Source organism: Lutra lutra, chromosome 10 (genome assembly GCF_902655055.1).
Source record: "Lutra lutra chromosome 10, mLutLut1.2, whole genome shotgun sequence".
Classification (NCBI taxonomy): Eukaryota; Metazoa; Chordata; class Mammalia; order Carnivora; family Mustelidae; genus Lutra; species Lutra lutra.
In genome coordinates this window covers 57,308,685-57,336,338 of record NC_062287.1, presented here as the reverse complement: position 1 = coordinate 57,336,338, position 27,654 = coordinate 57,308,685, and the positions used below count along the sequence as shown (strand labels likewise).

Sequence of the window (27,654 nt, the reverse complement as noted above, 5' to 3'; positions counted from 1 at the left end):
AATCCTACCTGAGTACCTCCACAAATCTGTACCACCCTGCAGCAACTTCCCCCCAACCCCCGCCCCTTCCCTGCGACCAAGCCTGGGGATCAAGGAAAGCTCCCAGGAGAAGAGCTTTGGATGAGGGAAATGCATATGCCAGACCGTACTGCGATCGCTCCTGATCAGAGTTCCCCAACACCAAAAATCACACTTGGAGATCTTAGACCAAACACCCACCCCATGCCCCCTAGGCTGCACTCCAAGCCTGCTCTCTCCAGCGCCAATAACCCACTCCCGGCTTGACCCCATTCAGTGAACACACACCTCCTCTATCCAGCAATTGGGCCAGGTAGGAGCTCTTGGGAGGCCATGCCCCCATTTACTGATGGTGAATTGAGGCACAGAGACCGGAAGTCGTCTGCTCAAGGTCACTGGAGCCCCAGGTCCAGGGCATAGGGTCATAGGAAAGTGCCAAGCGGTAAGGGTCTCGGCGGTCAAGGAGGTGGGAGCCTTCATTTCACAGATAAGAACAGCAAAGCGCCAAAGGGCGGGCTGGCTTCGGCTCCTGGGAACGTTCAAGCTAAAGGACTAATAACTGGAAGCCCCCTGACCCGCCGGTTCGCCCTCCTCCGGACCGACTCTGGCCCGACCGAGCACCCTCAGTTGGTGACCCTCAGCCCCATCACCACACAGGAGAGCAGACCACTGCCGCGAGAGAAACGCCCGCGGAAGTAGGCGCGGGGCGCACAACCGGCGCGCGGCCTCGGCGTTCCCTTCTGCGAAATGGGGAAACTCCGGTCAACACCTGGTAAAGGGGCAGCGGACGGGGAAGTCCCAGCAGCCGCACTTACTTGTTCTGAGCGAAGACTCCACGCGGGGACCCGGGGAGTCAGGGTCCCGGCGCCACCACTGACTCACGCCTCTGTAGTGAACTCGCGGCCGCAGTCCGGCGCGCCCACTCCGCCGGGTGCTTCCGCCTGCCCCACGTGACGCCCAGGGGTGGAGAGGGGGAGGGCGGGGAAGGGGCAGGGATCCGCCCCCTGCTCCTCCCAGCCTAGTCGCAGTCTTTGAGCCCGCGGGCCTGGCCCGCGTAGCGAACAGGTCTGTGGGTGCGTCTTCCCCGCCCTTCTCGTTGTTTGCCTGTCCGTCTCTGTCTCTTGAAGACCTCCAGGGCGCCTGGGTGGCTCAGTGGGTTAAAGCCTCTGCCTTCGGCTCAGGTCATGATCTCAGGGTCCTGGGATAGAGCCCAGCATCCGGCTCTCTGCTCAGCATGGAGCCTGCTTCCCCCTCTCTCTCTGCCTGACGCTCTGCCTACTTGTGATTTCTGTCTGTCAAATAAATAAAATCTTAAAAAAAAAAATCTACCTCCAACCTCCCCACACGCTGAGTCCCCATCTCTTCCTGAGTCTCCCAGCTTCTTGCCACCCTTCTCCTGGTGACTCTACCCCCGGGATGGGGCGGGGGAATGAGCCACACATTCCCAGACCTCCCCCCGCCCCAGCGTCCCAGACCTCCAGGATGGAAAGGGGCGGTTGGAGGCGGGACGACCTAGGTCCCTAACCTCCTCCTCCTGCATGTCCTTCCCCACCTCATTCTCTGATGATATCCCACTTCCTTCTTGGGGGCCACATCCCCCAGGGGTAGCGTGGTGGGGAAGAGCCCTACACAGTCAAAGGGCTGAGGGATCCCTTGGCAGGAGGCTGTATAGAGCCTGAGGTCCTGGCACCAAGACACCTTCAGTGGCTGAGATTGGTAAGATGTCTGCCCATCCTACCAGCACATACACAGATAAGGGCCCCGGGTTTGGGAGGAATTCCTGGGTCCTGTGTTCCTGTCACTTCTGAGGCCAGCCAAGTCAAGAAGCCCTGATTTCTCTGCGCTTCTATTTCTCCAAATGCCCAGTGGATATATTTGAAAGGACAGCTCTCACCAGGATAGGGCGCAGGGGTTGGCTCTGAGATTAGGAGTCATTAATCTGAGCACCTACTACATGCCAAGCCCAGTGCCAGGCAATTTATGCCTTTTATCTGAATCCTCATACCTCTCCCTGAAAGCAAAAATCATCACCCCAGGCTAGGGATTAGAATATGAAGCTCCAAGAAGTTCTAGGACTTGTCCAGAGTTACAAAGCCAGTATTGGGCAAGCCTGGGATGGGAACCCAAGTCTTGGAGAGTTGTAGAATCTCCTGACTACCCTGCACGGGACATCCACCTCACCCCTCTAGAAGAGAGTCAATTCCAAATGGGCTGTATCTTTCCAGGAGGGGAGGAGAGGGCCAAACCTTGGAGAGAGCTTCTCAGCCCCAAATTCATATGGGGTGCAAAAACACTAGGGAGGGCCAGAGCACAGAGCTCTCACCCTCCCATCCTGATAGTAAGGGTGTCCCTTAGGTGGCAGAGGGTACCTGGAGGTCACTGAGAACAGGTGAGATTCAGGCACCTCTCTAGATCTCAAAGCCTGGACTTGAAAGCAGCCAGGTGGAACACAAGACCAGGGGACAGGCATCTGACCACTTGCAGAGGACTGCGAGCTCTACCTTTTCTGTTAACATAGGCCTGAGGTATTCAAAGTGACTTGGTAAGTCTTGACTCACAGAACCTGGTCCCTCCACTGCACTGAAGTCTGATGACCCTCATCTCAACCCCCAACCTTCCTCCTCCAGAACATGTTGCCCCCAATCTTCATTCTGAGGCCCACAGTCATGTGGTCTGAGACCCAGGAACCTTTCTGCCTTCCTTCTGTGATGACTGGATAGTGTCAGACCCTCTACTTCCACAGCTTGTACCAGTGGGGCCTTAGGGTGAAGGTCACATGGAAGAACCTCACCCTCTGACCCCTGACCCCCGGCCAGACCTACTTCTCTCAGAGCCCTGAAAAGTAGCCAAAGAGCCTAAAGCGAACAGGCAACAAGGACAGGCCAGCGGATGAGTAAAATGATGAACAGATACAAAAGAGAACACACTATGGAACAACCTCACGTACACCCCCCAGCCGCACTTGGGGAAATGAGGGGTTGCCCAAAGGGATAAAGTCCAGGTGATCAATAATGAAAATTCACAAAATGAGCTCTAGAACAAGGGGATTAAGGGCTGCGAAGGTGGGGGGACATGCCCCGGGGTGGTGGGAAGCAGGTACAGCGACGAACCAGCTGAGGCTGTGGGATCATTTATTGGGGCTGTGTCCAGCCAGGCCACAGCGCCAGCCTGGGCCGGAGCCCAGCGTCCCTAAGAGGCGCGGGGGTGGGGGAGGGGAGAAAGCGCGGGAGGATCCGCCACCCCGGCCCCACTCCATCTTGTCTTGGTCCCTGCGGTGGTGCCGCGCTCAGGTAAGCGAGGTGTCGTCATCGCTGCCCTCGCCGCCTGCGCCCCCCAAGCGCTCCTCCCGGCTCTCTGTCACAGCGCTCTCATCGATGTTCTCCAGCGAGTCCGCGTGCTGCACGGAGAGCTCCGACAGCGCCAGGCTCGGCAACGGGCTCTGCTCTGGGTGTAGCCACGGCTTGAAGTGCGGCTGATGCTTCTGCTTCCACTCCGGGTACTTGACGCATGCCTTGTACATCTTCTTCATGGCCTGTGGGGCCGCCGCACAGCTGAATCAGGGGTGGACGCGGAGCGGGACTGCGTCTTCGCCAAGTCCCGGCCTACGCCCTCCAGCGGCTCATTCCCCAGCTCCCGATATCTGGACTCTGGCCCATTTCATGACTCCGCCCCTCAGCCCTGACTCCGCCCCCTGACTCCCAGTCCCCCATCCTTGACCCACCCCTCCTCCGAACCCTTTCCCCCAGCTTCGGTACCCAAAAGTCCCAAGGCCACTCACCTTGGGAGCCAGGAACTGAGAAGATTTATTCACTACCCACTTGGGTAAGGAGCCTACGAGAGCAGGGAAGGGTAATGAGGAGAGAAGGAAAGCAGCCGCCTAAGGGACCCAGCCCCGGCCAAACGTATATACCACCCCACTCCTTCCAGCCTGGGGCTTCCACAGAGGGTACCCTCTTCTCCCTGGGATTGGGGGGAGGCTGTGAGTCAAGTCCTGTAAGACTGCATCATTCTCACTTTCTCTTTCCACCTCAGCCCAAGGTCTCTAGGATCAATTCTGTTGTATCCCCCTAAACCCACCCCATTCACCCCTCCCATCCCTCTGCTGCGCCCCAGAGGACTGCATGGAAGAAAATAGGTGACCACAGGCTACAACTAGATTGAAATCATGACCCACCAAGCTCCCACCCACCACCTCCCCTCCACTGACATCCCTTCTCATACCCAGCCTGTGAATGGCCTTGATGCTCAGTCCCTCATCTACCTGTCCTTCCAGGTCCCCTGCCCCAGGAAGTCTAGCTGCTACACAGGCCCCTTGGCTGAGCACCCCACCTTGGCCCGACCTGGAATCCACAACACAGTTGTCTACCCTTTCTCATTCTCAAGTGTCTACTCTGCCTGACACCCATCACGGTCAGTAAGGAGCAAGAAGGCCCTGGGCCTGGTTCACTGGTTCAAGCCCTCAGTGGGGCTTGGGCACACCCAGGCAAAGATGTTCAGGGCTTACCCAACCTCTAGCCAGTCACCCATTCACTCACTCACTCCACATCCACTCCGTGACACCTAATCTGGGCCAGTCCCGGGGGCCCAAAGAACAGCTCACTGTCTGGGGCCCAACAGTGTGCCAAGGGCTCTGCTGGAGGGGAATGGGCCCACCAAGCAGGGAGCCAGAGGTGACCTGGGTATCAGAGACAAAGGAGGTGACATCTGAAGCAGCCCTACAGGCATGAGTGAGGGAGGAGAGGTGTGAGGCTGAGGGAAACCATTGCCTACACAGGGACGTGGGACCATGTAAGGTATGAGGGGGAACTGTGAAAGCTGGGGAGGGGGCTTAGAATTTACTCTGAGGGCAATGGAAAGCCAGAGAAGAATTCTAATCAGAAAAGAGTCATGTAGAAATATGTGTTTTGGAGAAATTCCTCAGTAGCTATAAGGACAGACAAGGTGGCCGAGTACGGAGAGAAAGGACAGATTCAGGAGCTATTTAGGAGGTAGAATCAATAAGAATGGGTGGCCAGATTTGGGAGCCGAGCAGAGGGGACTCCAGTCAACCCCCAGATTCTTGGCATGGGTGACTGGGGGTTGGAGGCTTAGGAGAAGGCATAACCTAAAGGAGAGAGAGTTCAGCATGGTACACAGTGAATCTCAGGTCCTGGAAGACATCTGGAGGGATGAATCCAGGAAGCCAATGGCTGCAGGGATCTGGATACTAGCAGAGACGCACGTCAGCTGGCCACAGAGCCTGGGGAAAAGAGTACTCGGTGGACATGGAAAACTCAGGCTGCTGGGATGGGCAGAGGTAGGAGCCAGCAAGACAGACAGGGTGAGAGCAACTAGTGAGTGGGAAACAAGTCAGAGCCAGGGCGCGGGGGTCCAGGAAAAGAGCTCCAGTCCTCGTCGCGAGCAGCACCTACCACCTTGGCCTTTGTTTTTCAAACCATTATCAAGTCTCAAACCTTGGTTCATATGATATTCTGGATGGAGAGGCCCCCAAATACAAAATAGCTCCAGACAGAGGCCCTTTTTGATCCCTAGTAGATCAGGTCACATCCCCTGTGGTATAGGAAAGGATCCCCTGATGGGCTGCTGGGGCCAAGCCCTCACCTTTGGGGTCCACCTGGGCCAGGTAGGTGATGACGCAGCTCTTGGGCCCCGTGCTCTGGATGAGGTAGCCCGTCTGGATGGACACAGCTCGGACCAAGTCTTTCCGAGGCGGGTATTTCTGGGGATGGAAGGCAAAGGGAGGTGAGACTCAGGGTTGGGGCAAAGAAGTGTCTTTGTGAGTATACACACACACACACACACACACACACACACAGGTAGCTAGTTCAAAACCCCTGGCATACATTCCAGGCCAGGACTGATGCAGGGGTGAGGAGAAAGGGAGGACTCAGACTAGGTCACCCCTGCCTCTCTTAAGCTCCCCCCGCTCTCCCCAGGAACGCCCCCAGTCTGCGGTCAGGGGTCATGAGCACATAAGTGGGCAAGCACACACACTCCTCTTTGCCCAGGCCAGAGCAAGGTGGCCCAGCCTCAGAAAGGGTCAGAGAGCCCTGCCTCTCACCCCTTGTACCCCCTTTCCCAGCCAGCCCATCTCACTTGCCCACAGGGATGGCCTACATCACCCTCTTCTCAACTGTCTGAGAGCTGAGCAGGGAGACCAGAGCCAATATTCTCACTTTGTAGGAAGGAAACTGAGGGTTGGCGGCCTCTTCCTGGGCCAGGCCTGCTGGCCCGGCCATACCCGGCCCCTTCCCCTGTGCCCCCAGAAGGGAAGGCAGGTAGACTCACGGGGTGTTTGACTGAGTAGTTCATAATGATGTAGTCAGTGCCCATGGGGAGCCAGGAGCGGAGGGTGATGACATCACGGTTCTTCAGGGGCTTTGGACACCTCCCTGTGGAGTGCAAGGGACAGTTCAGCCAGGCCACCAGCCTGCCTACCTGCAAGGGAGGGCACAGCTGAGGCCAGGCACAGAGATGCCTTGTCAACTGCCAGTTCCCCCTGATCTGAATGGCTACCCCAACCCCTGCCAGACCACAGTCCCAGAGCTAAGACTAGGAGAGAGAAAGGGCAGAACCCTCTCCTCTCCCCTCTGGTCTCAGGGACCACCTCACTGCCTCCCGCAGCTCTTCCCTTGCTGGCCTGGCTGTTTGTGTGATCATGAGTATATGGGAGAACGATGTTACCGTGAGTGTGTGTGTCTGACGATGTAGGACTGGGAACATGCGGCATGCGGCCATGGGCTGCAACGTGACTATGTACACATGTGTGGAATGTGTATCCATGAACATGTGTGTGTGGCTGCGTATGCCAGGGAGGGCGACCCTCCATCTCAGCACTTGGGTGTCGGAGCCGCTGGCCACAGGAGTGAGCGCAGGGTGGGCAAGACGGAGAAGGAGGCTGGGCTGGAGGCCTGGATGGGGGCAGAGAGCTGGGATCGTGCTTGTGGCTGCTCACAAGAGTAATAGCCCACGTCAGCATTGACTGTCAGGCGGGCGATGTCGAAGGTCTCAATGACGTTGCTGTCCCACTTCTTTCGATACTCAATGTCGTGGAGCACGTCATAGAGCGTCTCGGCTGGCACGTCTCGGCATTCCATCCGGCACTGCGGACACACACAGGGGGTGTCAGGGCCACACAAGGTTCCAGGCCCTGGCCAGGAGACCCAAGGGGGGACAGGCAAGAAGGGGAGAAGATGGACAGAGAACAGCAGCTCTGAGGCCAGCATGGGCTGACCTCTTGCTGTGAGCCCTGTCCAGCCCTCCCAGCAGCCACCTGTGCTGGGAGACAGACAGCCCCTGGATCCAGAGACCATCTCCCGTCTCAGCCCCCAGCAAACCTCCCCTTACGTCCCAGTCTCCTTCTCCAGGAAGACTTCTTGAATGACCAGGCCAGACCTTCTGGACTCCCAGACACTAAATCTCTCTGTGCGGTCCCAGACCCCTGAACATCATGGCTGAGGCTCACAGCTGACTCAGCACAGAATGTGGAACAGGTACATGTTAAATTAATTGAAAGCATAAATAAATGCCTAAATGGATGGTTTCTTTCACCCGTGATACTCACTACCATATCATTTGTATGCTTTTTTTTTTTAATCCAACAAACATCTCTGGATTTTTAAAAAAGATTTATTTCTTTGATAGAAAGAACACAAGTAGGCAGAGAGGCAGACAGAGAGGGAGAAGCAGACTCCCTGCTGAGCAGAGAGCCCGATGCGGGACTCAATCCTAGGACCCTGGGATCATGACCAGAGCCGAAGGCAAACACTTAAAGGCTGAGCCACCCAGGCACCCCATGGATTTTTTTTCTTAAGATTGTATTTATTTATTTGAGGGAGAGTGAGTGAGTGTGGGGTGGAGGGGAGGAGAAGAGGGAGAGGGAAAAGCAGACTTCGCATGGAGCACAGAGCCAGACATGGGGTGCTGCGCAATCCCAGGACCCTGAGATCCCAACCTGAGCCAAAACCAAGAGTCAGATACTTAACTTACTGAGCCACCCAGGTACCCCAAACATCTTTGGGTTTCTTACAGTTTTTAGCCTTGTTCTCAAAGAGCTTTCCATCTAGGGGAGAAAAGAACCAAGGATACTTTTTTTATTTAACCCTCAAAACAACTCTGTCAGACAAGAAATCCAAGGAGGAACTTGAGGCTGAGAGAGGTTAAACTTGCCTGAGGTTGCCCAGCTGGTAAGCAGCAGAGCTGGGATTTAACCTAGATCATATGTCTGTAAAAACACAACTATGTTAAGATTGCACTCAGCAAGATGAAACTTAGTTCATGTCCTTCTTCCGTGATTTTTCTTCACCTCAAAGCCCCAAACCCCAGGATCAAGTTCCCCTCAGCAACTGGATGAGTTTTCTTGTATAGTTTAAAAAGTTCTCCCAGAACTGGGCATTCAGATGGTGCCAAGGGAGCCGCACATCTTACTAAAAAAGGGGATCTATGCAAACATATGAGGGCGAGTCATACTACCTTTCCTCTAACCTTGTGTTAGGCCTTGGCACACTAATAGTGAGGAAAGGCCACAGGAAGGGCACATCACCACCTACCGGGTATTCTAGGCATCAGTGAACTCATCAAGCCTGGGATATACTTCACTTTACAGAAAATACGGAGGACAGAGAACCAGCTAAATTTCACAAGAACACAACTGAAGGCAGACGGGGAGGCACTCTCCAAGGCCACTGATCCAGTCGCTTCTACAGGTCAATGTCATAATGAAGGGTCTGGACTAGACTGACAGGACCCAAGAACCAGATAGAAGGTGTGGTCCTGGATTGCATGCTGACCTGGACGAAACAGCTCTAAGGGCTATATTTGAGATGACTGGAGAAATGTGGATATCTTCTGAGTATTAGGTGCACTGAAAATTTACCGAAACAAAGTGGTAGAATGCTGCCTGAGGAAAAGCAGGTTACAAAATGGAATGCGCAGTATAAGCTCATTGTGGAGGAAATCTATGCACAGAAAACCCTCAGGAAGAATAATCACTGAAGTGTTAACAGCAGCAATCTTGAGATGACGAGAATATGATGGTTTTCTTTTCGCTGTATTTCTTGTTTTCTAAAATGTATAGTACTGCTCCTACGATAATGACAAGATTTAAGTAGAAAGGTCGCCCAGAGGTACTGAGGGGTCCTCTCCACCCCCTTCTTCCTCCAGCCACCGGCAGAGAAGAGAGTCTCCCTTTTCTCCCTCCGGGCACTATCCTAAGTGCTTTATACACATTACCACATTTTGTTCTCACAGAACGGCTCTGAGGTATTAGCCCCATTTTAGAATTAGGACAGCCCTCGAAGTTCCCTTTCCAACCTGGATCTGGCAGAATGGCTCCTGCAAAGAAGTGTGGTGAGAAGAGGAAGGGCCATTCTGCCATGAATGATGCAGTGACCAGAGAATATGCCACTGACATTCACGAATGCATCTGTGGAGTGGGTTGCAAGAGGCATGCCCCTCAGGCACACAGAGATCCAGAAATTTGCTATGAAGGAGATGGGGACTCCGGATGTGCGCAGTGACACCAGGCTCAGCAAAGCTGTCTGGGCCAAGGGAATAAGGAATGTTCCATACTGTACTCGTGCGCAGTTGTCCAGAAAACATAACAAGGGTAAAGTTTCATCAAACAAGCTTCATAGTCTGGTTACTCAGGTGCCTTTCAAAAGTCTACGGATGGTTCATGTTGATGAGGACTAACTGCTGACTCTCAAAGAAAGGTCTAAAACGCAAAAGAGAGGAAGGGAGGGAGGGAGGGAGGGTGGGAGGAGGCAAGGAAGGAAGAAAAACCAAAAAGAAAAAAAGAAAAGCTCAAGGACAGACTCCAGCTTGCAAAGATTCACTGTGTGACCCTGAACAAGTCACCTTCCCTCTCTGCTTTTCTGCTGGATGAAAGGGTATGACTCTAGATCCAATCAGTTAACTAACAGGCCCCAATTCCAGCCCTGTGCAGAGCACGGAAGAATCAGAGTTGACTCAGGCCTGTGCTCCAGAGGCTTTCAGTTGAGGGAGGAGACTAACTTGACAATGGAAAGGTAGTCCAAACTACCTGATGAGGGCACAAAGGAGGAGGTCAGCTCTTCGAGGTGAAGGGAGGCACCGGGCTGCACAGAGAAGCTGTCTGGAAGGCAGGTGTCTGCCGAGGGCCCTGGAAGAGAGAGCAGCCAGGGAACAGGCACAGAGGCAGACGAGAGTGAGGTGTGTAGGCAAGCCAAGTGTCTGCTCCAGTCCCTCTGGTGTGTTGTAGCCTAATGGTCAAAAGGTCCTGGTTCCAGGTCTTAGAGAAATGTGTGATTCTGGGGCTGGGTCAGCAAGTAAGGACAGCAAGTAAGGACACACTCACAGAGTGATAGGGACCTTGCCCTGCAGACACAGGATCCAGCATGAAGGGCTCCCACTGGTTCAGGGAGCGACTTGTCAGGGTTTGCCCAAGGCTTTGCCAGTTTTAGCAATGAAAATCCCACATTCTGGGAAACCCCTCAGTCCCAGACAAACTAGGACAGTTGGCCACCTACCACAGGCTAAAGCTGGGACAACCCATGTATTAAAATAGTGACAACAGATTGTATTCCACAGAACAAAATAGGAAACCAAAGGAAATATAGGTATAAATAAATAAAATTAATGTCTATGGGGCACCTGGGTGGCTCAGTGGGTTAAGCCGCTGCCTTTGGCTCAGGTCATGATCTCAGGGTCCTGGGATAGAGTCCCGCATCGGGCTCTCTGCTCAGCGGGGAGCCTGCTTCCCTCTCTCTCTCTCTGCCTGCCTGTCTACTTGTGATCTCTCTCTGTCAAATAAATAAATAAAATCTTTTTTAAAAAGTAAAAAAAAATTAATGTCTGATGAGGAATAGGGTATTTACATAGCTTCAAAGTAACTTCCCATCAAATACTTATAAATTACAAAGGGAAAAATGAGTAACTTCACTGTAGAGAAGCAGGGCAGACACCTTCTGAACCAAGTGATCCCAGTGAACTTATTAGTAAGGAGACAAGTTGGCACTGGCTGTCGCCTGACAGGACGTGATGAAGAGAATACAGGCAAAACTTACGTGACATTTCTGCCAAACATGCATAAACACAATCGAATCATTAGGAAAATCAGACAAACCCCAAATAAAGGACTTTTACAAAAGTCCCCCCTGCTGAGCGTCAGGGTCTGGACAGGCAAGGAAGGACTAGAGAACTCTACCAGACTGAAGGAGACTTCAGATGGACTGACTGAGGGACACAGGAGTGAACGCTGTGGGAGCAGTGAGGGAACAAAGCGAGGGGAGGACTGGGACGAAGAGAAAGGTGGTGGAGAACATGGCAGAGGTCAGACCAGCGATGACAGCTGTGGGATGACCTGTACCCAGTAGTCCCGTGGAGGTCTGAATGCTGCAGTGGCCTGTCAATGCACACGCACGCTTTACCCCACATTATGAGTGGGCATCACTCCCACACTGCCAGGTAGGAGCCCAACACCCAGGAGCCACAGCAGCCAGAATCACAGGGCAGCAAAGGCAGTCGAGCAGGGATCCAGAACCGGCTCTTCCTGTCCTCTCAGCTCTCAAGGAGCACTCGAGGGCGGCCTCTGGGGAAATAGGGCTTGTCTAACCAAAGCCAGCTTGCAAAGCTGACTTGGCTCTGCAGGTCCTCAGAGGTGTTCTCTGGGCCCTGAATGTGGGTGGAGGGGCCATGACAACAGGATTCTGCTCTTCGCTTAGAACCCTACCTAGGACCGCCTCCTCCCCCTGGCCAGGCTCAGCGTTCCGAGGGCCTGGGTACACACTGAGAGGGGACCCACACTGCCCAGGCGCTCCCCATTTTCCCTAGGGCCTGGGGCTCCTGTGGTTTCCTGAGACAGCAAGCGGTAGTCCGGTAGTCCAGGTGTGCACAGCTCTGAGGCAGACCCCGCAGGTAAGTATAAACTCTGCATTTCATCTTTTAAATGAAGAGGGAGGGATAAACAAACAAATAAATAAAAAGGGAGGGATGCCTGAGTGGCTCAGTCAGTTAAGTGCCCGAATCTTGATCTCAGCTCAGGTCTTGATTTCGGGGTTATGATTTCAAGCCTCTCGTTGGCTTCCATGATGGGCACAGAGCCTACTTAAAATACATACATACATACATACATACATAAATAGGGAAACGTCAAAGGTTTTCCAGGCTGGTGGCAGGCTCCTGGGCAGGCCAGCAGCGGTGCCCAGCTGGCAGGCAGGAAGCCTGGCGGGAGCGGGGGCACTATGGGTAAAGAAGCAGGCAGGCTGTCTGGCTGGTCCGGAGAATGGAGTGGAGAGTGACCATCGGTGTTCTCACCCTGCCTGGCTCCAGGCTGTGCTCTTTCCACAGCCTCCTGGAGGCAGCGCAGCTGTGCCAAGAGGGGTAAATTACACCCAGCATTGCTCCTGCCCACGGTGGCAGCCACCACGGGTGTGAGCTATAATGCTAAGAGGCTTCAGGAGGGATGGTGAGGGTAGGGATTAGTCACTGGAGAGCACCCCAGAGGGCAGGCCTGTCACCGGGACCCACAGCCATTGAACCCTGGGCAAGTCAGTCACTTGGGCTGGCCCTCTGGGAGCTCCCCCAGCAAACCAGAACCGAAGGGGGGCTGCTTTGGCTACTCAGTGAGGGTGCCACCAGCTGCAGAACCCTCCGAGCTTGGGTACAGCAGGGAAGCTGACTTGTAGCTGAAAAAACTGAGGCCCAGAGGGAGCAGGTAACACCAGGAAACTACAGACGGCGTCCCCCCTTCCCTTCTTGCTAGCCCCAGGAGGCAGAAAACAGAGTGCTCAGAACCCCAGGACTACCACACCCATAGAGCCACAGTCAGCAGGGACTGGCCAAGTGAGGAAGGTCCTCAGGGAAGACTCTAGCAGGTTATGAGTCCGGCACTCCCATCTTCCAATTCCAGTTCCTCCTCTGGGCACAAACTTCCAAGTCTTAGTTTCTTCACATGAAAAATGAGGGTAATAATAGTACCTATCTCATGGGGCTGTTGGGATCAAATTAAATGAGATAATGGGGTGATATGCCTGGTACACAGTAAATACACAAACACAGCGGCTGCTCTGGCTTTAGCAGGCTTCCGTGAGCAGCGGTTTACCCTTCCACAGACCAGGACCAGGTCCCGTTGGCACGTGCTGCCTCGTATTTTGTGCCCTGCGTGCTCCTCTTGCCTCTTCCTGGCCCTGCCCGTCTGTCCATTCATCCATTTACCATTCTTTGGAGTCCGCTGTGTGCCAGGCCTGCAAGTGGGCAGTAGGGCCTCCAGAGTGAACCAGGAGCCCCAACAAGCGGGTGGCACAAGGGACAAGGACACAAAATCCCATTAGAGGATGAGTTGGGGTCGGGGGAGAGCAGTACAGTGACTGTGGGAGTAGAGGGCAATGAAGCTAAAAGGGAAAGGAGTGGAAATGCCTCTAGGGGGGAGAGGGCGTTTCAGCAGAAGGACTGCTGGGCACCAAAGCTGTGTCTCATTCTGCCCCTCCCTCTCTCCCACCCCTTGCCCTGTGCTTCTCTGGAGGCCTTCCCAGGGCTCAGCTTCCTAGAGAAGGAAGAATCTCCATGGGAGGGAGGAAAGTGGTAGGGAGAGGGGCTGCAGTTTCTCCCAAGACCCAGGGAGATAGCTGACCCCAGACAGGGGAAAAGAAGTCAGGTCACCTCCATGGGGCTGCCATAGGGCCTTGAGGGCCAAAGGTCAGGGCCGTAACATGCAAACTGATGGGGAGGTGGACCCAAGTTTGGTCCTTATCCTCAGACCTCACACGGCAGGTCTCCTTGCCTGTGGGATATGTGGGGCACACGTATTATCCCAAAGTCCTAGCTAGGGACCCAGGGAATGAGCTCTTCACCACTCTTCAGTGACCACTGGGGAATGTGCGGCCCAGAGAAGGTAAGGGGTCTGTGTGGGCTCTTACCATCCCACAAGCCATGTTGACTGCTCACCACACCGCATTTTGGTAGACAGTGTTGTAAGAGGAATAATTGTTATGCAAATCATCCGTTCCCAACAGAACCATATTCAAATCAAAGGGAAGTATTCCTGCCTGCGGGTGGGTCACTCAGTATCAAATCACTCATAGCCCTGAACCATAGCCACAACCTCAATAACCATTATCATGTATTAAGGGCTCAAAATCACTACCTAATTCATCATCACAAAGGAGACAACAGCTCCTGGCCCATGGACCCCACAGGAACTGACATTTAGGTCAAAGTGCCTCTGCCAGTTGTGAAGGTCACCAAGCTGCAATCTCTACACTAACACTGTCTCGGAGCCTCCCAGCCCCACAGTGGGTATCATCATCCCCATCTTACAGATGCAAAAACTGAGGCCCAGAGAGTTATAAGGATTGACCTCAAAGCTAACAGTGGTGAAGCAGGGAAACAGCACCTGCTTGTGCCTGACCCCAAAGTGTCAAGACTTCCTGCTACCTTCCTCAGGGGGCAGGACCAGCCCAGCCCAAACACCACGCAGGAGCTGGAGACTTAGCTAACTGATGGTTATTATGCAGAACTCACTGGATTCAGATGGCTTGCTGCCCAGGAAGGCAAGGCCCATATATTCTTCCTTGGAACAAAGTTCTTCACTGAATCCTTGGACCTCACTGGGCTCAAACACAGAGCCTTTCCAAAACTTAGCCCTGGAGTTCTGCACCTGGGAGACCCCTGAGGTGGTTCCGGTCATCGTGCTGCCCAGCCAGACCCAGCCAGGCCCCACGGCTCACAGCTGACTCAGCAGATCCTTTCTGGCCTTGGCTTGGGCAAAGGACTTCAGCTCTGAGTCCCGGTTATCTTCATCTGTCAAACAGAGATAATCCTCCCCTCAGAGAGGAGCTGCGAGGATTAAATGAGTCTTGTACATAAAGCCCGGGCAGCAGGTGCCCTTCCTCCAGCCCCAAGCCCCGGCAGCTTCCCCGACTTCTCAGGCCCTGCCAACAGGAGCACCCTCTTGTTAATCCCCAAAGGGCAGGACATGCAGGGCCAGGGAACAAAGTTTAAAAACACAAAAATGCCCTAGATCCCTCCACAGGGTGGACGAACAGAGAGTGGGGTGGGTGGGCCTCTTCCACCAGGGAAGGGCCCTACACAAATGCACCAGCTCCCCACTCACGGCCAGGCAGCATAGACTACATGTCAGCTCGGGTGCTGAGAGATGCAGACTGGCCTGGGGCACAAGGCCTATGAGAGGTTCCCCTTCAGCAGCCCCTCGACCCTCTCTGCTCTGGGTCCCCTCCCAGGACCCCCACTGTCTGTCCCAAAGGCCCCAAGAGGCCCGCATCGAGCTGAGCTGATGGAGAACCTGCCCTTGCCTCTAGATTTCTGGGGCTCCCAGAATGGAGACTTCTAAGCCCTTCCTCTAAGGCCCCCCACCAAATCTCAAGAAGAGCTCAAGGGCACTGACACAGGGGCTCAGAGAAAGTGGGCAGTGGGGTGTGGGAAGAGAGAGGTCTGATCAGTCCTGCTTTCCCAGGGCTTTCCTTCCCTGGCTCCTTCCCTATTTTGTTTCTGAACTTCAGCCTGGCTGCAGCCCTCCCGGTCCTTAAATCCTTCAGGTTGGCCTGGGGCCCTCCTTCCTGTCTCCTCTACCCCCCAGGCCTCCCTCCATCAACACACACTGCAGTACACTGACTTGCCCCAGCGCTATGGCCCCTTATTCATCTTGGCCTCCCCTGTATCTGGCATGGTTTAGTCAAGAACTGTTTCTGAATGGAAGGGATGGACACGAAGAGCTTGTGCCCGTGAAGGCTTCCTCTGACTTTCAGAGTGCAGCTCTGAGCCATGGCTGGTGGTCCTTAGTGCTTCTGTGGAATCAGAAGGAAGAGTTGTCGTGAAAACCTCCTGGACTCTGGTAGAATTCTCTATGGCACTTGTGGCTGATGACTCCTTCTGCCATTACCCTTGCATGAAATGCAGTGTGTGGGGTGGGGGTGGGGGGTCAGAGACAGGCTTCAGGGAAGATTCCTGGACTTGCTGAAAGATCTTTCATAGTTCCGATAAAATAAATTTAAATTATACCGAGGTCCCAATTTACATTTAGGAAAATAACAAAAATATAGAAAATACCCATGGCTTGTGAGGAAATGGTAAAACTGTTATATAGTTAGTGACAGCAAAAATTGACTCCACTATTCTGAAAACCAATTTGCCAAATATTTTTAAAATCATAAAAATGTCTTTCAGGGGCGCCTGGGTGGCTCAGTCGGTTAAGTATCTTGCCTTTGGCTCAGGTTGTGATCCCGGGGAGCTTGCTTCTCCCTCTCCCTCTGCCTGCCGTGCCCCCTGCTTGTGCTCTCTCCCTCTCAATCTCTCTGTCAAATAAATAAATGAAATCTTTAAGAAAAGAAAAGGAAAAAAAGAAAAATGTCTTTCAACTCAGTTCCTGGAATCCCAGGACCAGAAATTTATACTCAGGAAAAAACATACCAAAAAGCTGCTACAATATTCATGCCTATATTATTGCATTTATAATTAGCAAAATATATGGAGAGCGACCTGGAACAGCACCCACAGCTGGGCCGGGTTGGGTTAAGACACATCACCAATGAGGACTGCCCAACTACTGAGAACTGGGGGCTCCCCAGGGCAAGGTTGGCTCTGAACCCTGGGAACCTAGACTAAGACAGGCAGGGAGCAGCTGAGGGAAAGGTTCGGGAATTAATAATTCTGGAGCAATATTAGAAACTTTTACTGATGTAATGTTAAATGAACGAAAGAAGATACAAATCTGTATCTGTGCCAAGGGCTAAACCATGTATAAATTGTATACATCATCGAATGAGAGTTGGAAGAGAACAAAGAAATGTTTTGCACAGGAATTGAGGCTTTGGGTGATTTTTCATTTTTGGATTCTTGGTACAACACAGTTTATACAAGGCATGGAAACTATACTGTTTCCCCCTGCGTAGAGAGTGTTGTCCAGAACCCAGAGGTCCTCATTCCCTGGACCTGGAAGTCTGGGGGGAGCTGAGCTGGGGCCTGAGGCTGCCCAGGCTGAAGCCGAGTCAGCCTGGAAATGCTCCCTATCACCTGCTCATGCTGGGAGTGGAAGCGGGGGTGCTCTGTGTCCTCAGGCTGCACCAGGCAATGAGGGCCACAGGCTGCGAGGCAGGCCAAGAGGGAAGCCAGTCCACAGCTACAAGGCCAAGCACTCAGTGGAGTCCTATAGGATAAAGGGAAGAGCAGAAGGCGCTCAGATGAAAACAAGGGGGAAGAGCTCCAGGCAGAGGTGCCAGTGTGAGTCTGGGCCTGGCAAAGACCTGGACTGGCTGGAGGAAGGGGAGGAGGGGAGGGCTCAAGCAGTTCCATCAGGTAACCTGAGCGAACAAGGAAGGAGGCGGGAGAAAACAGAGCCGTCCCTTGAGAACCTCAGACTGTTCATTCATTCATCCGTTCAGCAAATGTTAACAACGTGCCAGGCTCTGTGCTAAGAGCTTTACAAATTAACTTAATTCCATCCTCTCAATTACCTGGGAAGAGGGAGATTATGCCCATTTGTAAATGGTGGCCCAAAACAGTGAAGTGAAGGAACCCACCCAGACCCCAGTATGAGCCCCAGTTGCCTCCTGAGTCTGCTCCAGCTGACCACACAGGGCCCTGTGCTGCTCTCTGTCCAGGGCTGAGAGGCTTACACTGGCTCTGCCTCCTTCCTCCAGCACCCCTGCCCTTTCCCAGTCTCTAGCAGCCTCCATGGACCCCAGCACACCCCTCAGGCTCCAGACCAGCAGGCCCCAGCTCTGTAGCAGCGAGCAGCATCAGGCGCGAACATCACACAAGTTGACTTCCTGGCCTGGAGCTCCTGCCGCTGTGCTCCAGCCCTGGGGGAGGTAGGAGAGGCAGACAGAGGTGGAGTTGAGGGCAGGAGAGCTGGGAGAGGCGGATAGTGGGTGGGCCTGGAGGAGAGGGAAACAGAAGGGGTGACTTGAGAGACAAGACAAGGGCCAGGGCTAACACACAGACACAAAGACAAGGACATGTTGGAGAAGCACCTTCTAGGGCTTCACGGACTGCCAGAGGCCTGATGCTCCAAAGCACTCTCTCTAGTAAGCTCCAGACTTCATCTTCCATGGCCTCCTGGGCATCACACCCGAGCACACACTCACCCCGTCCAGTGCTGCCATATCATCTACCCCAATGCCCACTGCCCTCCCCTCTCCTCCGGCACCTGGAACCCGGGCACGGTTCTGGACTCGTTCCTCACTCCAATAGGAGTTCCACTCAGCCACCACCTTCCAATACCTCCTGCTCACCAATCCGAGGCAGGCATCCCCATCTTCCCTTGAACCACTGCAGCCGCATCCTTGTCTCTGGTTTCCTGGCTCCCAGGCCAGTGCTTCCCCTGCCCAAGGGAACTTTCTAAAAGCCAGAACTGAGGGTGGCATAGGCTTGAAAGTCCCTGCTGTCTCTCTCTCTGCCTTCGGGCCCGGATCCCAACTCCAAAATGTCCTCCTCCTCTCTGGCTCTGCCTCCGCTCCTTCTCACTCTGTCTGTACTCCTGCCTCTGGGAGCCCTTGGCACTGAGGGATTCATGGAGAACTGCTCAGCTTGCAGCCTGGCTCCTGCCAGGCTCCCAAGGCCCTGCCCAGACAGCCCCCGCCACCACCATGCTGTCTGCCTTGGGGTCCCCACCAGAGTTCTCTTGAAAGGCTGTTCCCGTCACCATCGGTCTCCCCGCTAGGCCTCAGGGGTAGGGCCTGGGTCTGACCCATCTTCAGGTCTCCAGCACCCGCACACTGGCTGAAGTGGGGCAGAGTGGGTGGGAGGCATGGGAAGAGGTTTGTTGACTGAATAAATAACAGGGACAGAAAAAAACATGGACGGAAAGGGACAAGTAGAGACATAAAAGAAGAGGTGGTAACCCTCAGACATGGGGACAGAAAACACACCCCAAGAGGAGACTCTGAGAGCCAGAGGTAGGCCCAGGGGCCAGGCCAGGAGGCTGGATGGAGGCAGGGAGGGCAGAGCTGTGGTGGAACCAACCCTGAGCCCCAGGCCGGAGCCGCCAGAAGACAGCTGAGGAGACATAATTGGATCAGAGACAACTCTGCTGCAGTGAGGGGGCGTGACTCACACACACAGTAACACCAGACACAGAAACACACAGTCCCACACTCAGAGGCACATACACACAACCTCAGACACTGGCACGGGCGCGTGCATGTGCACATGTACACACACACACACACACACAATTTACTGACCCTCATCAGAGCTGGCACGGGGGCACCTGGGAGGAGGCTCATATCACACACACAGTCACCGGCAATCCAGCTCCCCACACAGAAGATGCACACGGAGAAGGCCAGACAAGCCCTATCACATCACCCTGTCCTCATGACACACAACCACCATCTGGCATCTTATTTAATTATCGGTTTGCTTCTGTTTTCTCTGATCTCCGCCTCAGAATGTAAGCCCATAACAGCAGGGTCTGAGCTGTCTGATTTGCCACTAAATTCCTAGATATAACACAATACTTGGCATACAGTATATGCTCAATACAAATGTGTTGAATGAATGAATGTTGGAGACACACCTGGGAACTCCATCCACTCTGGTTGTCAGGCCTCTGCCTTAAGACATCACTTCTGGGACACCTGGGTGGCTCAGTCAGTTAAGCATCTCCCTTCGGCTCAGGTCATGATCTCAGGGTCCTGGGATAGAGCCCCATGTTGGACTCCCTGCTCAGCGGGGAGTCTGTTTCTCCCTCCCCACTGCTGCTCACCCTGCTTGGGCTCTCTCACACTCTCTCTGTCAAATAGATAAAATCTTAAAAAAAAAAAAAAAGACTTATCACTTCTTTGGTCCAGAATCAGGTCACAAGCAGTCTGGGGAACCAAAGATAGGGATGGGGTGTCCAGGAGATGGTAGAGGGGATCTCAAGAAACCAAGGACAGATGCAAGTTGTGGCATGCAACCCAAAGGACATGATTTCAATGGCCCAGGACCACAGTACTCATCCCACTTCCCGTGTGTGTGTATGTGTGTGTGTGCGCACGCACGCATGCGTGTATATGTGCGCACATGTGCTGCGGGGTGGGGAGGGGCAGTGAACATGTGCAGGCATTGCTCACCTGCCCCAGGACATGACTCTAGAGAAGACAGAAGTAGCAAGTCTTCCAGGAGCCCAGGCTGAGAGGCAGAGGGGCAAATGGTAGGCTAAAGCCCCAGAGGGGAGCTCCAGGTGCTCTGTGTCACCTGCCCCAGGCTCTCTCATGACAGGTGAGAGGAGCTTGGATTTGGCATGGGACCTACCACTAAGTCCTAGCCCTGCCACTTTCCTTCACTGTCTGTGTTTCTGAAGGTCCAGGGGCCCCAGAGCACTGAGGCCAGCCCCAGCATACCAGATGGGATAAAGTGAGGCACCAAGAGGAATAGCCTGACACTTGGTCTGAACAGCTGTCCTTCCGCCTGTTGATGGAGCAGGCTCTTCCACCCAGTCAGGGGCAAAGGTAAAGGGTCGGGGCTGGAATGAGGTTTCTAGCCTGTCTATCATGGCAGCAACCTGGTTGCCTAGCCTGTGGCCGCTGGTCCCTCAGAAACAGGCTGGAGTGGCCCAACCGAAGGTCCCAAGCTCATGGAAGACTGCCAGGCTTCTGGAGCATGGCGCCCATGGCCCTGGCTCCAGGTGGCCCCGCCAGGCGTGGAGACACAGGAGAAGAAAGAAAACCCATCTGTCTCCAGGACTCCCTCCTTTCTCTCATCTCCTGAAACTTTAAAGACTCTCGGCTGGAAACTGAGCTGGGGCTTGTTAAAGTTTAAAAGCCAGAGCCTGGGGAGCTGGGCATGGACGTACAGAGCCAGCCTGTGGGCTGAGGGCTCTTCTGGCCCCAGGGGGACACTGACTAGAGGCACCCACCTTCACCCCACTCACACTCACGTGGTTCTCGCCCCCAAGGCAGGCATCAGGGGGCTGTACAACCACACCCTCTCACAGCCCAGCCTGCACAGCCCAGCCTGCACATTGCAAAGGGTCATGCTAAAACCGCCAGCTTCCATCCATCCTAGCTCCTCCGTCTCGCCAGATGCAGTCCCCAGCCCTGGAGGCATTCCCCACAGCCCATGCTTTAGCATGGGCCCTGGCACCTCTGTCCAGACAAATACAGATTCCTCCTCCTCCTCCTACCTGCCTTCTTAAAAACCATCCCCTGGCATCCTGGCACCCAGGACCTGCAGGACCCACATCGTAGGGCCTTGGTCCAGCTCTCTACTCACCTCTAACCCCCTGTGTTCCCAGCTCTATCCTAAGCCCCCTGCCAGTCTCCTGATGCGCTGCTCTAGGTCCCACCTCTGGGCCTCCCCACAGCTGCTCCCCTGTCCGGAATGCTCCCAGGGCTATCAAACATGTACATCTCATTCTCCACCCAATTCCAGACGTATCACCTGAGCATTCCAGGAAGACTTCCCCAAGCCCCAAGGCTGGTTCAGGGCCCGCCTCCGGATCTCCACAGCTCCTGTGATGAGTGTCCATCCACGCACAAGGGAGCTCCTTGAGAACCAGGCATGGGCTGGAGTCCCCTCTCTGTCCCTTACCTCCCACACAGGGCCAGGCAGAGAGGCTATAAGTGAGTGTTCGCTGAAGGAGTGACTGGATGAGATGCCCTCAGAGAGGCCCCACTATCCACGTCTGTGGAATGAGGAAGTTAAAGCCGAGGTGGCGGCAGCAGCATGCTCAAGGCCGTGTGGCTGGGCCTCCAGACCATGTGCTCTCTCCCCTACAGCCTCAGCCTTGCCCAGGGACCTCTTCCAGAAAGACCTCCCTCAAGTTTCCAGCCCCCTCTGACCTTTCCCTTCCCTGAGCTCCCTCACCGGAAGGTCCTGACCCTGACTATCTGGAGGCATGCTCTCTGGGAGCCTGTTTGGTGAAGTAAACAGGCCTCAACTCTGAGCCACTGCCCCCAGTTGCCCCCACACCAAGTCAGAGCTAGAGCCAGCCAGGACAGTCTTCAGGACCGAACCCTGGATCCAGGCACCCCATCTAGAGAGCTCTCTGATGGCACAGAGTGACAAGGCCTTAGCTCACCTTCCTTACTCTGTGCCCAGCGGTACAGATCCCTCTAGCATGGTCTAAGGCCCAAACAACCTCTACAAACCACCTGCCCAGCAGCTTCCTGTAGAGATGGGGAAACTGAGCCCCAGATGGGCAGAGTTCCAGCCTGAATCTGAACTCACTGAATCCAAGGCCCTAAAACCAGATTAGCTCACATTCTTGCCTCCACAGAGAACACTGACTTGGAAAAGTGAAGTGACCTCCAAGGTCCCACTGAGGACTGGGCTCTTGGTCAGCTGGGTCCCCTCCAGGGTGTTCTCCCAAAACAACACTGTACAAGGAGACCCAGGCAGGAGAGAAGGGTATGTTGGGACCCATGGGGTTCTAAACACAAAAGGGCCCAATGGTGTTTATAAGCAAGCCCAAGGGAACAGAGAGATCTCAGCTTCGGAGATCCAAGCGCCTGCATTTTGATCCTGCCTCAGCCAACTCTAGCTGTGAATTCCTCGCACAAGTGAATTCCTGCTCTGAGCCTCAGTTTCCACATCCATTCAATGGTGTTAATAAGACCCACACCACAAGACAGCTGTGAAGACTCAGTGGGAAGCCATAAGGAAAACATCTGTCCCTGCCCCCACATTCCCCATGACCCTGGGGAGTCTGTTAAGAGTGGTAAAACTGTTAAGAGTGAGAAGGGCCAAAAATAAATAAATAATAAATAAAAATAAAAATAAAGAGTGAGAAGGGCCCTTGGGGATCCGTCAAATAATCCCACATTTCACAGGGGAGCTACTGAGGCACTTAAGAGGGAACAGACTTGAAAGCTTAAAACCTGGGGTGGGAGTGGGGGTGCCTTGTGATATGGGAGCTGGGGGACAGAGAGGTCAAGAAGGGAGGGGCTGTGAAGCTCTCTCCAGACCAGAAGGGGAGGAGCCGTAGAAAAGGAAGTCAGAGAAGACAGGTCCCCACTGCCCAGCTTCCTGTAGCAAGAGGAACCTCAGGTTCTCAGGCACACTTTCCCAGGAGACGTCCCACCCCTGCTGCAGCCAGCAAGCCCCTCAAGGCCCCCCGATTACTGGGCCCACTCCTGCCTCTGTGGTCCGTCTGTGGACATCTGCCCCATGCAGTAGGCAGGGGTCACCTGCAATTGTCATTCCTCTCTTCACCGGGTTCTGGAAACTTCTGAGGACAGGGCCAGGTCTCCTCCACATCTCACATGGCTGGCCAAGCACAAGGCTAGGCCGGCTGCAGCAGCAGAGAGCCTGAGCACAGGAGCAGCAAGGGCATGGCTTGGCAGGCCACATCACCGCCTGCTCTCTGTCCCCTCACTCCTCCTTTCTCCCCCACTGGCCCCAGCACAGGTGTTCTTAGAGCCGGCACAGAAGGAGAAACAGCCCAGAGAAGGGCAGGGACCCACCTATGGTCATACACTGAGGACACCACCACCAGGACTGGACCCAAGCTGGCCCTGCTTAAATGACCGGCAGACCCCCGAGTTTTGCATTCCTCATATACTCAGACACCAGCCTGGGCATCAAGAGACCTAGGTCTGGGTTCCAGTCTGCCTTCTGCCTTAGACCCAGGATTCGTGTTCAGCATCTGCCTGTGGGACAAGGCCTGCCCTCTCAGGAGGTGGTGTCTGCCTCCTCGCCAGGGCCCAAGGCATAGTACAACCCCCAGGCCAGGCTGGAGGCCAGGAGGGAGGGCAAAGGTGGAGGTGGCCTCCAACAGCCCCTTCCCTTTGTCTTGGCTCTGAATGCTGGTCCCAGAGCCACAGTGGCTCTCAGGGATCTCTGGATACAGGAACAGAGAGAAGATAAGTTTAGGGGAAGAGACATGAGAGATCAATCAGGTAGACAGATAGGCAGGACCCCACCCCCCACCCTGGGATCACGAGAACAAGGCATGTCCAGGGTGCAGGCTGGCTTTCCCAGCTCAGGGGGAAGGCTCCCGACAGGCTGGGGCAGAATGGCGTAAGGGGCCGAAGCTCAACAAACAGCTGTGGGTGAGTCCCAGCCCCCCGGAGTGACCCCATCAGCCCTGGGTCTCTGGCTTCAGACATGCTGTGTGACCTTGACAGGCCACCTCCCCTTTCAGGGCCTCCAGCTTTCTCATTTATCAAACAGGAATGGGATTATGAAAACACCGCAGTACTTCAAAGAGTTATTGATGGGGTCAAATGCTGTAATGTTGACTAACAGAGTGAGCCAATGGGACAGGGCCAGGTGCTCTGGAGCCAGGCTGGCCTGGGTCCTACTTTTACCTCAGCTGCTCTGGGATGTAAAGCAAGTGACTCTTGGCCTCAGTTTCTTTGTAGGATGGAGACAAGCCTGCCCAGGACTGGCCAGAGGGTAAATTCAAAGGTGGGGTGAGACAGTCCCTGCTTGGCTCAGGGCATGGGCTCCTGTCAGAAATGGGATTCACTGCATGGAAACTGGGACTCCTGAAATCCTGAGGATGGGGAGCTCAGAGACCTCTGCCCATCTACCAGAGCTCCACTGGGCTATACTGAGGGGATCAGGAGTGGGGACTTGCCCCATGAGATACCCATAGCCAAGGCCCCAGCCTCCATCCTAGGCCCCAGCTCTGCTCACCTCCTGTCCCCAACTCTATCTCCACTGTGGGGAGCAGAACAGAGAGAGCTAGGCTAGGAGGATGGAAATCTGGGTTCCAAGCCTGGCTCTTCTAAGACTTGGCTGTGTGACCCTGGGCTGGCTCCTGTCCTCTTCACAGGCCTCAGTGTTCTCACTTGCGCCCCAGTGAGGAGGGAGTATGAAACAGGGATGGCAAAGGGCCTTCTGGCCCCCTCCAAACTCCGCTCAGTCTGAGAGGGAAGGAAGATCCATGCCCTGCCTGGGTACCACAACACCCAGTTTTTCCAAGTCCCCTTCTCTCCCAAAGAAGGCCACCTGACAAGACTGATCTGACCACAAGGGGTCTCTTGTGGGAGTCTGGCCCCAAGACCCACCAGCTCCAGTCCAGTACTGGGCTGGGTTTATTCATTAACCAAACCAGATGGAGGAGGCAACTCAGCCCTATTGACACAGAGGGTGGAAGTATACTGGACTTAGTTCAGACCTTCTGCTTCTGGGGAGCCTTAAGCCTTTCCCAGGTCACAGTCTGGAAAAGAACCTTGTTCTCACAACAACCTTGCTCACCTTTCATTCAGTTTGTTCCTTCTTCTTTCCATCCTTCTTTCAACCAACATCCCTGCTCTATCTAGGGACACAAAGAGAGATAGGATCTGTCCCTGTCCTCAGAGAGCACCAAGCTGGGACACATAAGCTGCCCTTTGCTCCCCTGCTCCTCAGCATCAGACACAGATCAGGTCTCCAGGAACCCCCTAGCCCAAGGGCCCTCAGGCCTGGGCAGAATCCCAGATGGAGAGACACACACACACAGACACCCAGAGAGAAAGAGATAGTCAGATAGCTGGGATCCAAACGGAGAGTCACGGTGGCGGGAGGGGGGGGGGTTGGGGTGGCGGGGAGGCAGAAGGGATGAGCTAGAAGGCCACATGGGATAGATGAACAGAGCTGTAAATGACGAAGATACAGTGAGGCAGAAAGGCATGGGGTCAGAGAGGGAAGGTCAGATATCTCCAACCCTGGAATGAAGTCAAGATGCCGCAGCTAAGTCTGAGAGTAGATCCTGGGCAGAAGTGCCCTCTGAGTCCCCTGCCCTTCCCCTCCGCCCCAAGAGAAATGCACTTCTCTGCACTGAGGAGGAGGGCAGCAGAAAGTGGAGAGCAAGGGAAAGGCAAGGGAGGCGAAGGGCACAACCTATTGCAAGAGCCCATTGAAGGGAGACCTGCCCCCTTCGAAATGCGGCATAACAGTAATGCCTGATAGGTTGGAGGCAGCCGCCGAGGCCTCTAGACTACAGTCTTCACCAGCCTCTGCCCCGTCTCATCCTGCAGGGGAGGTGGGCTCATGGGGTCCCAAACCTCAAGCCTGTCCTGCATGGAGGAAAGTCACAGGGCTGTGTGGAGTGGGGTTGTAGGCTCTGAGGGAGCCGATGTACCAGCATCTGACTTGCACCTGCTGGCCTCCCTTGGCTCCCTCCTCCGAGAGCCTGGCCCTGTGTAAAGCACGGACATCCAAGCCCTGACCTCAGGATCTGCCAACTAGGATCCAGAGTCCCTGCAGAAGACTCTGGGTAAGCAGGGGAAAGAAGAGGGAAGAGCAGGGCATCAGGCGGGAAGGAAATCAGGTCCCTGGCACCCAGAGCTGCAGAGAGTGGAGACAGAACCAGGAATTAGGGCGAGAAGGGCTCAGTCTCCCCACCTGGGATAACTCAAGTTGGGGAACCAGTGAAGTCTTGCCAGGGCAGAGTGGTCCCAGAGAGAGACCACTCCCCTAGACGGGCCTGGCAGCAGCCCACCTCACCAGGAGCAGGCAAATGCATGAAGAAGACTGGGCTCTGGCTGAGTGAAGCCAGAATGAGTCACACCCCCTCTTCTGGCCTCAGTTGGCCTCTGTGTAATGAGCCCTTGCCCAGCAAACTGTGCCTTCTCCTGGCGGGAGACTCCTGAGGCCAGGTGCACAACCAGGTGTCTGTGGCCCTGCGGGGGAGCAGAAGACTCCCTGTCTGAGGCGGCTGGGCGCCCTGGAGGCTGCACGTGGGGCAGGGCAAGCCTACCTTGATCTTGTGCAGGGTCCGATCCATCTCCACAGCCTGCACCCACACAGACACGCCGGCCTTGCTGTAGGTCAGATTCCAGCCCTCCTCGGCCTCACACTCTGACCGGAAGCTGCGGAAGTCCTGGTCGTCGGGCACCTGGACGCTATCGCGGCCCAGGACTGGCCGAGGCCCTTGGGGCTCTGTTGAGGCAGCGGACTTCTCCATGGGGAGGCCCAGGGCCTTGGTCCTAGTCCAGCTCTCCTGGGTCCTCCGCGGAGGCTCCGACAACGTCGACGCGGCTGCAGATGCTGACGCCACCTTCCTGGGACCTGCAAGACCGGTTTGAGGTCGGGAGTCAGTGCGCTGGGGGCGCGGGTGGGGCTGTCCGGGGTCCTGGGCGGATGGAGAGTTCCAGACCGGCAGGGACTGGCCCCCTAGTGAGCGCGGACCAGCACGGGGCAGTCACGGGGCCACCCCCAGGAGCGACCCCGGACCTCCCTGGGGCCGGAGTGGGGCTGCGTATCGGGTGCTGGGGTTCCGCGAGACCTCTTCGGGGACCCAGGGGAGGCCAGGACCCGAGGTGACAGACGGTCCGGCGGGGGCTCCGCGCAGCGCCGGCCGGACCCACTCAACTAACTCTGCAGCGGCGCCGGCGCGGGCTGAGCGCCGGGCGGGTGGTGGGGGCGGGGTAGGGCGCCCGCCCAGCCGGACGCTCACCTGTGCCCGCTGCTCCGCCGGGGCCCGCCGGGGCCGGGGGTGCGAGCGCCTCCGCCGCCGCCGCTGCCGCCGCTGCCCGGGCGACCGGGGCCGCGCGGGGGCTCCGGGGGAGGAGCAGTGGGTCCCGCCGCCCGGCCCCGCCCCGTGCCCCCCGCCGCCCCGCGCGCCCCCTCCCTTCCTCCCTCCCTCCGGGCTTGGCTCGGGGGCTCCCGGGCTCCGCTCCCCGGGGCTCGGTATTTTCCAGGCTGCGGAGGTACAGCTGACGGAGCTCGGAGCCCCGCCCCGCCCCGCCCCGCAGGGTCCTAGCGCCCGCCCCCGCCCGCCCCGGG

General features: G+C 55.4%; 2 protein-coding genes and 1 pseudogene across 5 annotated transcripts in view; 1 reads left to right on the top strand and 2 right to left on the bottom strand.

The window, feature by feature from the left end:
- Positions 1-980, bottom strand: part of ARAP1 (ArfGAP with RhoGAP domain, ankyrin repeat and PH domain 1) — a 61,033-nt gene extending 60,053 nt beyond the window's left edge. For 2 of the 4 annotated variants that reach the window (XR_007120867.1, XR_007120868.1), the window contains exon 1: positions 834-980. The gene's annotated coding sequence lies outside the window, so the exon portion shown is untranslated. The remainder of the gene's footprint in view (positions 1-833) is intronic. The other 2 variants (XM_047690854.1, XM_047690857.1) reach the window with 1 other exon arrangement.
- Positions 981-3,132: 2,152 nt separating this feature from the next.
- Positions 3,133-26,833, bottom strand: STARD10 (StAR related lipid transfer domain containing 10). The gene is made up of 6 exons (XM_047690871.1): positions 26,627-26,833; positions 6,974-7,121; positions 6,307-6,410; positions 5,620-5,737; positions 3,797-3,849; positions 3,133-3,550 (listed from the first exon to the last, which is right to left on the bottom strand). Exons 1-6 carry the CDS (start codon positions 26,831-26,833, stop codon positions 3,305-3,307), a joined length of 876 nt encoding a protein of 291 aa, XP_047546827.1. The 3' UTR covers positions 3,133-3,304.
- On the top strand, positions 9,345-9,711 carry LOC125078357 (60S ribosomal protein L31-like; annotated as a pseudogene).
- Positions 26,834-27,654: the final 821 nt, after the last annotated feature.

Excerpts from the sequence above, each read along its gene's own strand:
- STARD10 (XM_047690871.1), bottom strand. The coding sequence starts at position 26,833 with ATGGAGAAGTCCGCTGCCTCAACAGAGCCCCAAGGGCCTCGGCCAGTC. Across the intron at positions 6,411-6,973 it reads TGACGTGGGCTATTACTCTT|GGAGGTGTCCAAAGCCCCTG; the intron begins GTGAGCAGCCAC and ends TGCACTCCACAG. Across the intron at positions 3,850-5,619 it reads GGCCCAGGTGGACCCCAAAG|GCTCCTTACCCAAGTGGGTA; the intron begins GTGAGGGCTTGG and ends CTGCTCTCGTAG.